The sequence below is a fragment of the Lynx canadensis genome, chromosome A3 (assembly GCF_007474595.2).
Source record: "Lynx canadensis isolate LIC74 chromosome A3, mLynCan4.pri.v2, whole genome shotgun sequence".
Lineage (NCBI taxonomy): Eukaryota > Metazoa > Chordata > Mammalia > Carnivora > Felidae > Lynx > Lynx canadensis.
Window position 1 is genome coordinate 100,665,978 of NC_044305.1, and position 13,329 is coordinate 100,679,306.

General features: G+C 37.7%; 1 protein-coding gene across 4 annotated transcripts in view; it reads right to left on the reverse strand.

Annotated features, from left to right (window-relative positions):
• LOC115510806 (E3 ubiquitin-protein ligase RNF103) overlaps nucleotides 1–13,329 on the reverse strand; it is a 110,338-nt gene that overhangs the window by 15,623 nt on the left and 81,386 nt on the right. For 3 of the 4 annotated variants that reach the window (XM_030311051.2, XM_030311055.1, XM_030311050.1), the window contains one exon: nucleotides 1,250–1,429. In XM_030311051.2, coding sequence (XP_030166911.1) covers nucleotides 1,250–1,429 — 180 coding nt within the window. Of the gene's footprint in view, nucleotides 1–1,249; nucleotides 1,430–11,779; nucleotides 11,844–13,329 lie in introns of those variants that run through there. The other variant, XM_030311052.1, reaches the window with a different exon arrangement.

A 13,329-nucleotide genomic window follows, 5' to 3' on the forward strand; every position in this document is an offset into this window, starting at 1 on the left:
AGCATCTAACTTTGGCCCAAGTCATGATCTTGTGGTCCATGAGTTTGAGCCCAGAATAGAGCTCTGTGCTTGACAGTTTGGAGCCTGGAGCCTGCTTCAGATTCTGTGTCTCCCTCTCTCTCTCCCCCTCTCTCACTCACACTGACTCTGTCTCCCTCAAAAATGAATAAACATAAAAAAAATTTAAAAAACAAACAGAAAACAACTGGATGTAAATTTAACCTATGACTCAAGCTGTCACTGGCCTAGAGACAGATGCATGTGAAAGATCACAACAGTATTACACTGGACAATAAAAGAAAACTAAATTATGTTTATTCTTATTTTAAATATTATAATACATTTTTAGAAATTAAACTGATAGCTCACATGTGTGAATACCCATTACAAGTTTGCAGATTCCTAAGACGTAAGGAAGCATTAGGTAGAGAGCCAGAGATAAGACAGAAAAGGAGGTGGGGTTAAAGCCAAAAATAAACTTGGATTGAGTGATTATCTATCTATCTATCTATCTATCTATCTATCTATCTATCTATCTATCTATCTAAAGTAGGCTTCATACCCAGTGTAGGGCTTGAACTCACGACCCTGAGATCAAGAACTGAGCTGGGATCAAGAATTAGATGCTTAGGGGTGCCTGGGTGGCTTAGTCAGTTATTAAGCATCTGACTCTTGATCTCGGCTCAGGTCATGATCTCATGGTTTATGAGTTCGAGCCCTGGAATTCTGTTTCTCCCTCTCTCTGATCCTCCCCTACTCATGCTTTCCCTCTCTCTGTCTCAAAATAAACAAATAAACTTGAAAAAACAGAATTGAATGCTTAACTAACTGAGCCACTCAGGAGCCCCAGACCTGGACTATTTTAACATTCTGCCTTGGATGACTCTCTCTTGGAACAGAGGAAATTCTCTTCTTATTCCTCCAATACACAGGCTCACTTCTTACTCCTCTGACTCAACTCTCAGGTCACTTTATAACACTGTTCACATGAGGCAGAATATTCTAAGCAAAGCAGATTTATATGCTTATTTTGCCATTATTGCAACAACACTGCGAAAGAAAATGAATCATAAAATAATGATAGTAATAATTATATTTTGCATTTGTGTAACACTCCAACCAAGACAATATAAAGAATAAAAACCAGAGTGGAGTCTGTTCTTCCCATTCAAGAAATCCAGCCAGGACTAATAAAAGTAGCAAGAGCCATCAGCATTAATGAGGAGGCTGCAGATAATGGCCATCTTACCCAGCTGGTTCTTCATCCCCATGAGCACAGAGTTCATGTGAGCTTTGGAAGCATAGAGCTTGCTCACAGCCTTCCTTGACCTGATCATCTCCTTGGCCAAAACTACACAGACGTCTTTCTGGCCCTTCTTGGCAGCATCTTTCACTGACCGTTTTACTTTTTCTTCTTCTCTTTGGATATCTAAATTTAGAACATAAGACAAAACACCAAAAAATTAAGGGTAAACCAGATTTATTGGCATTCAAATCCATTCTTATGGTGATCTAAATGGGTCTATTAAAAGGAAAACAGAGGCGCCTGGGTAGCTCAGTCAGTGGAGGGTACAACTCTCAATTTTGAGGTTTTGAGTTCAAGCCCCATGTTGGGTGTAGAAATTACTTAAAAATAAACATTAAAAAAATTTTTTTTTTGAGAGAGAGAGACAGAGCCTGAGTGGGGGAGGAGTAGACAGAGAGGGAGACACAGAATCCGAAGCAGGCTCCAGGCTCTGAGCTGTCAGCACAGAGCCCAGCATGGGCTTGAATACATTTACTATGAGATCATGACCTAAGCCAAAGTCAGACACTTAACTGAGTCAACCAGGTGCCCCTTAAAAATAAAATCTTAAAAAAAAACTAAAAAGAAAAACAGAGAGGATGATTTAAACAAAATTAAAATAATTAATGTGATAGGTTTTCATTATTTCCAGAAACAACATTAAAGTAACTTAGGAGTAAACAGGTAAGTAAATCCTATTACATTAGGCAAAATTTCAAAACTGCCTTTCCAAGGCCGTTCTAACATTCATTGGTACTGTACTAAGGAACTTTAAACATACTATAAATGAGCTTTCTCTAATAACCAATGTTTCTGCAATTATGGGAGTATAATCTCTGTACATTTATTAATGATTTATAAAAACCTGCAACTTGAGGAAAACCCAAACATATTAAAGTATCAAAACATCATCAACCAGAGGTATGATACGTCTGTATTATATGCTTTATGAACAGCAGAGATACTTTTATTGTAGTAAAACACACATAACATAAATTTGCCATCTTAACCATTATTTTAAGTGTACAGCTAAGTGGTATTAAGCACATTCATTTTGTTGTGAACCATCACCACCATCCATCTCCAAAATTCTTTATAACTTTCAAAACTGAAACTCAGGCTGTGTGCCCAGGGTCATGGGGATCTGTCTCTTGCTTTAACAATGTATGTAGACAGAAAGGCCCCATACCATTTTTCTAGTTGCAATTGTTGGAATCATCTTCTCTGCCATCCTCCACCTATGGGATCAGCCAACACCACATTTCCAGCTTAACTCCTTACTGCTATTAAACACAAGTGCCCAGATTCATCTGCAGTATTTCACTGAGGTTCTGAGATTCCTAAGAATTATTCCACCTTCAACTTCCTGGTCAACATTTACCTGTGTACCTCCTATACCTGCCTCTCCTGGGCTTCTATTTCAACTGTTAGAATGTGACTCAGCAGGGCCTGGGCCACTTCCTTCATAAGTGGGCACCTCGCATCTCTTGAAGATGAAAAATCAGCTCCCTCTTCCAGGAGGTGCAGAAGCCGCCTCAAGATCAGTGGGGCAAAAACTCCAGGGTTCTAGACAAGAACCTGAAGCAGGCCCCTTGGGATCTGAAAGCCAGGGGTTCTGCCCACGCAGACCCCCCATGTCTGAGACTTTTTGGAGAACCATTTCCTGGATGAGGAGGGGAAACTCAGGAGGATGGTGACCACCTGGCTTGCCTGCGCAGGCTGGCCAGCCACTAGGCTGGGCAAAGATCTCTTCGAAAGGCTCACTCCTCAAGCAAGACTGAGTCTGCATAGCCCGGCAGCCTCTGAAGGGATCCCTCTGGCACCCCCTTGGTGTCTGGGCTTCTGCCTGAGCCTCCCCGTGCAGCCACGAGGCAGCTTTCAACCACCCAAGAGCCCCACCCTGACCATGTACCAAATGGAAACAATAATGTTTTTTGCAGCAAAAACAACAAAAAACCTCAAACTCAAACCCATTAAACAATGACATCCCATTCCCTCCTCCCATCACCCCCCCAGTAACCATCATTCAACTTTCTGCCTTTACGAATTTGACTACTCTAAGCACCTTATATAAATGGAATCATAGAGTATTTGTCTTTTCGTGGACTAGCTTATTTCACTTAGCATAACATCCTTAAAGTTCATCTGTGTTGTAGCATGTATCAGAATTTCTTTTTAAGGCTTTCCACTGCATGTACATGCCAATTTTGCTCATTCATGTATCAACAGGCATCTGGGTTGCTTTTAACTCTTAGCTATTGTGAATAATGACACTATGAACATAGCATGCAAATATCTCTACAAGACCCTTTTCAAATTTTTTGTGTATATACCTATATTACCATAGACTGGGTGGCTTAAAAATCATAGATTTATTTCTCACAATTCTGGAGGCTGGAAAGTCAAAGATCAAGGTGCCAACAACCAATTTGGTTCCTGCTGAGAGCCTACTTCCTGGTTTGCAGACAGTTAGCTTTTTGCTGTATCCTGACATGGCCAAGAGACACAAAAATTCAGTCCACAGCATTCTGCTCTGCCCCCTCCCCCTGCTCCAAATTTATGTCCTTCTCACATGCAAAATGCACTCATTCCATCCCAACCACCTCGAGTGTCTTAACTCGTTCCAGCATCAACTTTAACTTCTCAAGTCCAAAGTCTCATCTAATGCCTGAAACTAATGTAACATGTGAGCCAACTATATTAAAAAATAAATTATATATAAAATATACAATCTAAATTTTTTTTTAACATTTATTCATCTTTGAGAGAGAGAGAAACAGAGCATGAGCAGGGAGGGGCAGACAGCGAGGGAGACACAAAATTCAAAGCAGGCTCCAGACTCTGAGCTGTCAGCACAGAGCCTGATGTGGGGCTCGAATTCATGAACCATGAGATCGCATGACCTAAGCCAAAGCCAGATGTCACCCAAGTGCCATATATATATACACGTAATCTAAATCAGATATGGGTGAGACTCAAGGTATGATTGATCCTGAGGCAAAATTATTCTCCAGTTATGAACATGCAACAGGCATTCCAAAAGGGAGAAATAGGGAAGGAAGGGGTGACAGTCCCAAGCAATTCCAAAACCTAGCAAGGCAAACTCTAGAAGACCTTAAAAGCCAAGAATAATCTTCTCTGACTGAGTGCTCTGACTTCCAGACCCACTGAGGTGGCAATATCACCCTCATATTTTAGTGGAGTACCACCATGCTGTGACTTTCTGTAAAGGCCCCATCCAACCTAAGGCTCTGCTGGGCGGGGGGGGGGGGGGGGGGGGGGGGGGGGGGGGCATACCACCAGGGGTCTACTAGAAGTCCTTCCCTACAGCTTTGATTAAAAGCAGTGTGGGTTACTAGAACCAAGATGGTAGCTCTGATGATCTCTGAATCAGCTTTTGAGACATTCTTTCCTTGAAGAACAGTGCAAGTTTGAAGCCTAATGGTCTGTTTTATTGTCCTGTCCTGCAGAATCTAAGTCTGACAGCCTTCGTTCATTCTGACCTGTATCCATCTCCTTCAGTCCAAATTGGCAGTAATCTTGCTGGGGTCACTGAAGAAGTCCATGGTTAACACACATTCTAATCTCTTTATCAAATGGTTGGTCAGTCATACCCTTGTGTCTTCTTCTAAACATGCTTTCTCATTTTTTTGCAATATGTACAGATTGAGACTACTCTAAATCTTTAAGTTCTGTTTCCTTTTTGTTTAACGATTCCTTCTTTGAAATAATAAGTGAAGTCAGCAAGGTTGCCTGATAAAATACACAGAAATCAGCTACATTTATATACATTCATAACGAAGTGGCAGAAAGATGAATTAGGGAAACAATTCCATTTACAACTGCACCAAAAAGAATAAAACTCCTAGGAATGAACTTAACCCAGGAAGTGAAAGACCTGTACTCTGAAAACTATTAAAACAATGATAAAAACAATGAAGATGATACAAACAAATGAAAATATATTCATTCCATGCTTGTGGACTGGAAGAATATTAAAATGTCTATACTATACAAAGTAATCTGCAGATTCAATGCAATCCTTATTAAAGTACCAACAGCATTTTTCACAGAACTAGAACAAATAATACTAAAATTTGTATGCAACCACATAAGACCCTAAAAAGCCAAAGCAACCCTGAGAAAAAAGAATAAAGCTGGAAGTATCATAATCCCAGGTTTCAAGATATATTATAAAGCTATAGTAATCAAAACCCTATGCTACTGGCACGTGCGCACGTGCACAAACACACACACGACATATAAACAAATGGAACAGAATACAGAGCCGAGAAATAAACCTAAACTTATATGGTCAATATATGACAAAGGAGGCAAGAATATACAATGGGGAAAAGACACTGTTTTTAGTAAATGGTGCTGGGAAAATTGGACAGCTACTTGCAAAAAAATGAGACAATACCACTTTCTAACATCATACACAAAAATAAAGTGGACTAAAGAACTAAACATGAGACCTGAAACCATAAAATTCCTAGAAGAAAACATAGATAGTAATTTTTACCATGGCCTTAGCAACATTTTTCTAGATAAGACTACTCAGGCAAGGGAAACAAAAGCAAAAATAAATTATTAAGGCTACATCAAAATGAGAGCTTTTGCAAAGGAAGGAAATTGTCAACAAAAAGGCAACCTGCTAAATGGGAGAAGATCTTTGCAAATAATATATCTGATAGGGGTGAATATCCAAAGTATATAAAGAACTTAAACAACATATCAACACTAAAAACACCCCAAAAAACAAAAACCCCACCCCAAACAACCCAATTAAAAAATGGGCAGTAGACCTGAATAGACATTTCTCTGAAGATCACCAACAAACACACAAAAAGATGCTCACCATTACTAATCATCAGGGAAATGCCAACCAAAACCACAATGAGATATCACCTTACACCTGTCAGAATGGCTAGAATCAAAACAACAAGAAATAACAAGTGTTGAAGAGGATGTGGAGAAAAGAGAACCTTCATGCACTGTTGGTGGGAATGTAAATTGGTGCAGCCACTGTGGAAAAGAGTATGGTGGTTCCTCAAAAAATTAAAAACAGAAATACTATTTGATCCAGTAATTCCACTACTGGGTATTTACCCAAAAACAACAAAAATACTAATGTGAAAAGACATATGCACCCCTCTGTTTATTGCAGCATTTACACTAGCCACAAGATAAAGACAGAATAGAAAGATGTAGATAATAGAAAGATAAAGATAATAGAAAGATATCTCTTCTGATAAAGGCACTAAATCCCATTCATAAAGGATCCACCTTCATGGCCTAATTACTTCCCAAAGCCCCACTTCCTCCAAATACTATCACACTGGGGATGAGGGCTTGAACATATGAATTTTGGGAGCAAAACAAACATTGAGTCCATAGTAATACTCAAAAGCAGAATTGTGGAATCACATGGTAATTCTATTTTTAACTTTTTTAGGAACAGTCATACTGTTTTCCACAGCTGTTGTGCCATTTTACATTCCCACCAAGAGTGACCACTGGCTTAAATTTCTCTACATCGTTGCCAACACTTGTTTTCCATTTTGTTTTAATTGATAGCAGCCATCCTAATGGGTGTGAGGTGTTATCTCTTTGCGGTTTTGATGTGCATTTCCCTAATGATCTGTGATTTTGAACATTTTTTCATGTGCTTATTGACCACTTGTACATTTTCTTTGGAGAAATATTCTAAAAGCCTGAAAGTCTATTCAAAACCTTTACAAATTTTTGGATAGGGCTATTTTTTAGTTGTTGAGTTTTAAGGGCTTTATATATATATTCTGGATATTAATCCTTTATCAGATATATGATTTATAAATATTTTCTACCATTTGGTGGGTTACCTTTTTACTGTTACTGTTTCTACCATGTATTTTGAGTCACAAAAATCTTTGATCTCCATAAAGTCCAGTTTGTTATATATTTTTTGTTGCCTGTAGTTTTGGGGTCAAATCCAAAAAATCACTGCCAAATCCAGTATCATGATGCTTTTGCCCTATGTTTTCTTCTAAGGATTTCAGTCTTAGCTTTTACATTTAGATCTTAATTTTGAGTTAATTTTTGCATATGGTATTAAGTAGGGGTCCAACTTCATTATTTTGCATGTGGATGTCTAGTTCTCCCAGCCCCATCTGCTGAAAAGACTCTTTTCCCCAGTGAATGGTCTTGGCACCCTTGTCAAAAATCATTTGGCCATATATGGAAGGATTTATTTCTGGGGTCTCAATTCTATTTCATTGGTCTTTATGACTGTCTTCATGCAGGTACTACACTGTTTATTTATAGTTTTGTAGTAAGTTTTGAAATGAGAGAGTGTGAATCCTCCAAATTTGTTCTTTTTCAAGACTGTTTTAGCTCTTCCCTGGGATTCTATATGAATTTTAAAGTGGATTTTTCTATTTCCGAAAAAAAGTCTTTGGGATTTTGAAAGGGTTTACATTGAATCTGTAGATCACATTGGGTGCTATTGATATCTTAACAATGCTAAGTATTCCAGTCCATGGACACAGAATGTCTTTCCATTTACTTAGATATTTAATTTCTTTCAGTAATGTTTGTATAGTTTTCTTTGTACAAGTTTTCCACCTCCTTGGCTAATTCCTAAGTATTTCACTCTTTTTGTTGCTACTGTAAACAGGACTGGTTAAAAAAAAATTTTTTTAATGTTTATTTATTTTTGAGACAGAGAGAGACAGAGCATGAACGGGGGAAGGTCAGAGAGAGAGGGAGACACAGAATCTGAAGCAGGCTCCAGGCTCTGAGCTGTCAGCACAGAGCCCGACACAGGGCTTGAACTCACGGACCGTGAGATCATGACCTGAGACGAAGTCGGACGCTTAACCGACTGAGCCACCCAGGCGCCCCAATAGGACTGTTTTCTTAATTTATTTTTCAGACTATTCACTGTTAGTGTATAGAAATGCAGTTAATTTTTGTATGTTTTATATCCTAATTTGCTGAATTGACTTATTAGTTCTAACAGTTTTGTTGTAGAATCTTTATACACATTAAGATGTTTTAAACACATTAAGATCGTATTATCTGAAAAGAGATAATTTTACTTCTTCCTTTTCAATTTGGATGCCTTTTCTTTCTTTTACTTAATTGCTCTGTTTAGAGATTCCAGTACTCTGTTGAGGAGAGGTAGCAAAGTCAGGCAATTGTTGCGGTGTTTCTAATAGTACAGAAAAAGCTTTCTTTCACCACTGAGTGTAATGTTTGCCGTGGATTTTTCACATATGGCTTTTATTATGTTGAGGTAATTTCCTTCTATTCCTATCAATGTTACCATAAAAGGGTGTCAAATTCTGTCAAATGTTTTTTCCATCAACTGAGATGATCATGTATTTTTTCCTTTATTTTATTGATGTGCTATATTACATTGGTTGATTTACATATATTAAACTATCCTTGCATTCCAGGAATCCAATTTTGCCATGGTGAATAATCCTCTTGAATTTTGTCTGCTAGTTTTTTTTTTTTTTCTTTTCTTTTTTGGTTATTTCTGCATCAGTGTCCATAAGAGATATTGGTCTGTAGTTTTCTTTTCCTGTAGTGTCATCTGGCTTTGGTATCAGGGAAATGATGGCCTTATAAAAGAACTTAAGTGTTTTCTTCTCAATGTTTTGGAAAAGTTTGATAAGAGCTGGGGTTAGTTCTTACAATGTTTGGTAGAAATCACCAGGGAATATATCAGATCTAGGACTTTTCCTTCTCAGGAGATTTTTGCTTACAGATTCAATCTCCTTACTAGTTACACCTGCTCAGATTTTCTCTTCATGTTTCAGTCTTGGTAGGTTTTGTGATTCTAGGAATTTGTCCATTTCATCTATATTATCCAATTCATTGGTATACAACTGTTCATAGTACCCCTATAATATATATTGTCAATTTTTTTTAGAATCGTAGTAGCACTCCCACTTTCATTTCCAATTTTAGGCATTTGAGTCTTCTTTCTTTCTCTTTTGTCCTTTTAGTCAGTGTAGCCAAAGATTTGTCAATTTTATTGGTGTTTTCGAAGAACTCACTTTTGATTTCTTATTCTCTATTGTTTTTCTATTCTCCATTTTATTTATCTCTGCTCTAATCCTATTACTTCTTTCATTCTGCTAGTTTTAGGTTAAGTTTCTTCTTTTTCTAATTCTATAAGATGTAAAGTTAGGTTGCTGATTTGAGTTCTCCTTTTTTAATGTAAGCATTTTTACAGCTATAATTTCCCTCTGAGTACTGCTTTTGCTACATACCATAAGTTTTGATATACTGTATTGTGATTTTCACTGATCTATAAATACTTTCTAGTTTCCCTTATGGTGTGTGTGTATCTATCTATCTATCTATCTATCTATCTATCTATCTATCTATGATATCTATCTATCTATCTATCTATCTATCTATCTATCTATCTACCTATGATACAGATATAGATGTACATATCGTATATATACATATAGGCCCATATACTGTTTTGAGTGTGTTGGGGTACCTGGGTGACTCGGTCAGTTAAGCATCTGACTTCGGCTCAAGTCATGATCTCACTGTTTGTGAGTTCAAGCCCCACATCAGGCTCTGTGCTGACAGCTCAGAGCCTGGAGCCAGCTTCAGATTGTGTGTCTCCCTCTCTCTCTGCCCCTCCCTCGCTCACACTCTCTCTCTCTCTCTCTCAAAAATAAACATTAAAAAAAGAGTGTGTTAATTTCCCAATATTTGTGAATTTTCCAGTGTTCCATCTTCTGACTTCTAATCAACCTTGTGATCAGAGAAGACACATTATGTAACTATATTTTAAATTGATTGAGACTTGATTTTTGAACTAACATATAGTCTATTCTGAATGTCCCATGAGCACTTGAGAAAAATATGTATTCTGTTGTTGGGTATTCTATATAGGTCTATTAGATCTAGTTGATTTATTATGTTATTCAAGTATTCTTATTTCCTTATTATTTTTTTAAGTTTATTTATTTATTTTGAGAGACACAGAGACAGCACAAGCAGGGGAGGAGCAGAGAGAGGGGGAGACAGAGAATCCCAAGCAGACTCCACACTGCCAGCATAGAGCCCAACATGGGGCTCAAACTCACGAAACTACAAGATCATGACCTGAGCAGAAACCAAGAGTAAGATGCTCAACTGACTTAGCCACCCAGGCACCCCCCTTATTTACCTTATCTGGTCGTTCTATTCACTTTTGAGAGTAGGTTATTAAAGTCTCCAACTATTATTGTAGAATTACTTCCCCTTTTAGTTTTGTCAATTTTTGCTTCATATATTTTGACAATCTTTTCAGGGGCATAGATGTGTATAATTAATTGTTATATCCTCTTATTCTACTGAAACTGTTAATAACATATAATGTCCTTCTTTGACTCTTCTAATCTTTTTGATTTAAAGTTTGTTTTGTGTAAATATAGCAACCTCCACTCTCTTTTGGTTACCATTTCCATGGATTATCTTTTTTTGTCCTTTCACTTTCAACCTATTCGTACTTTTGGATCTAAAGTGATTAAGTCTCAGGGTCACCTAAGTGGCTCACTCAGTTGAGCATCTCTTGATTTTGGCTCAGGTCATGATTCCAGGTTCATGGGCTCCAGTCCCCTGTTGGGCTCCATATTGAGTGTGGAACCTGCTTAAAATTCTGTCTCTCCCTCTGCCCCTCTCCCCTATTCGCACTCTCTCTCTAAAGTAAAAGAAAATAAAATAAGTCTTTTGCAGACAGCATAGAGTAGAATCATTTTTTTAAAAATCCATTCTGCCAGGGTGCCTGGGTGGCTCAGTCAGTTAAGTGTCCGACATCAGCTCAGGTCATGATCTCGCAGCCCATGAGTTCAAGCCCCGCGTCTGGCTCTGTGCTGACAGCTCAGAACCTGGAGCCTGATTTGGATTCTGAGTCTCCCTCTCTTTCTGTCCCTTCCCTCCTCTTGCTCTCTCTCTCAAAAACAAAAATAAATAAACATTAAAAAAAAATACATTCTGCCAAGCTCTTTCAACTAAAGAATTTAATCCATTTACATTTAATTACTGATATGAAGGGGCCTACTTTTGCCATTTGTTGTATTTTTCTGTAGGCCTTACAGCTTTTTCTTTCATTTCCTGCATTAATGTCTTCTTTTGTGTTTACTCATTTCTTTTTTCATAATGGAACTTTTCAAATCCCTTTTCATTGGCTTTTTGGTATAATGTATAGCTATTTTCTTTGTGATTACCATGGATATTACACTTAATATCCTAAAGTTATAACACTAACTTGAATTCATATGAGCTTAACTTCAATAGTACACAAAAACATTACTTGTATACAGCTCTGTCCCTACGCCCATTCAGTTACTGATGTCACTGAAGTACTTTTTCTGTACTGTGAGTTCAAACACATATTTTTTTTTAATGCTCAAGTCTCCTAAATCATGTAGAAAACAAAAACGGATATACAACCAAAGTTACAAAAATGCTAGCTTTTATAATTGTCCATGTATTTACCTTTAACAGAAATATCTATTTTTTGGGGCACCTGGGTGGCTCAGTCGGTTGAGTGGCCGACTTCGGCTCAGGTCACAATCTCGCGGTCCGTGAGTTCGAGCCCCGCGTCGGGCTCTGTGCTGACAGCTCGGAGCCTGGAGCCTGTTTCGGATTCTGTGTCTCCCTCTCTCTGACCCTCCCCCGTTCATGCTCTGTCTCTCTCTGTCTCAAAAATAAATAAAAGTTAAAAAAAAAAAATTAAAAAAAAAAAAGAAGTATCTATTTTTTCACATGGCTTCAAGTTACTGTCCTATTTTAATTTCAACCGAAAGGACACCCTATAGCACTTACTGCTAGGCAGTAACTAACACTAGGCTGGTCTAGTGGTTAACAAATTCCCTCAGTTTTTGTTTATTTACGAATATCTTGATTTCTCCCTCATTTTGCTGGATATAGGATTCTTGGCTGATAGTTCTTTCAGCATTTGAATATATCGACCCACTGCCTTCTGGGCCTCAACACTTCTGGTGAGAAATCTGCTGAAAATCTCACTGAGGATCCCTTCTATATGGTGAGTCATTTCTCCCTACTTTAAACACTATCTTTCTAAAATTTGATTATAATGTGCTTTGGCATGAGTCTGTTTGAATATACATCATTTGGGGTATGTGGCACTTATTGGATTATATTCATGTCTTTCATAAAGTTGGGGAAGTTTTTGTCAATATTTCTTTAAATCATCTCCCTGCCCCTTTTCTCTACTTTGCTTCTGGGACTCCCACAGGGTGTATGCTGGCCTACTTCATGGTGTCCTACAGATCCCTTGGGCTCAGTTTACTTCAATTTTTTTCCCTTCTTCTCAGACTTGATAATTCCAACTATACTATTTTCAAGTTCACTGATTCTTCTGCCTGCTCATATCTGCTTTCAAATAACGCTGGCAAATTTTTCATTTCAGTTATTGTACTTTTCAGCAGAATTTCTTGTTTTCATGCTTTCTCTTTACTGATGTTTCCATTTTGTTCATGAACATTTGTTCATGTTTCTGTCATTTTCTTGACCTTGTCCACATCTTACCTTAGCTCTCTGCACACCTTTAAAACAACTGTTTGAAAATATCTGTTGAGTAAATCAGTCATCTGGTCTTTCTCAGGGACATTTTTTGTTCATTTCTTTTCTTTTGGATGGACCATATTTTCCTGTTTGTACATCTTGTGATTTTTTTGTTATTGTTGAAAATGAATCTTTGAATCTTATAACTCTGGTATTCAGACTCTCCCACTTCCCCAGGGTTTGCTGTTTTTTATTGATGTAGGGTATTTCTGTGCTGGGCACCAACCTGCTGCACTGTAAAGTTAAAGTCTTCTCAGATCTTTTCAGAGCTGCATTTTCCCCTCAGTGTGCATGATGACCTTTTATATTCCCTCATATATATGGTTGTTTTTGGATGTCTTAGCTGTTGATATTAGGAATATAAAATAGTGGAGTGCTCTGGAAAGCACTATGGTGTTTCCTCAAAAATTAAATATAGAATTACCATTTGATCCAGCAATTCCACTATAGGGTATATA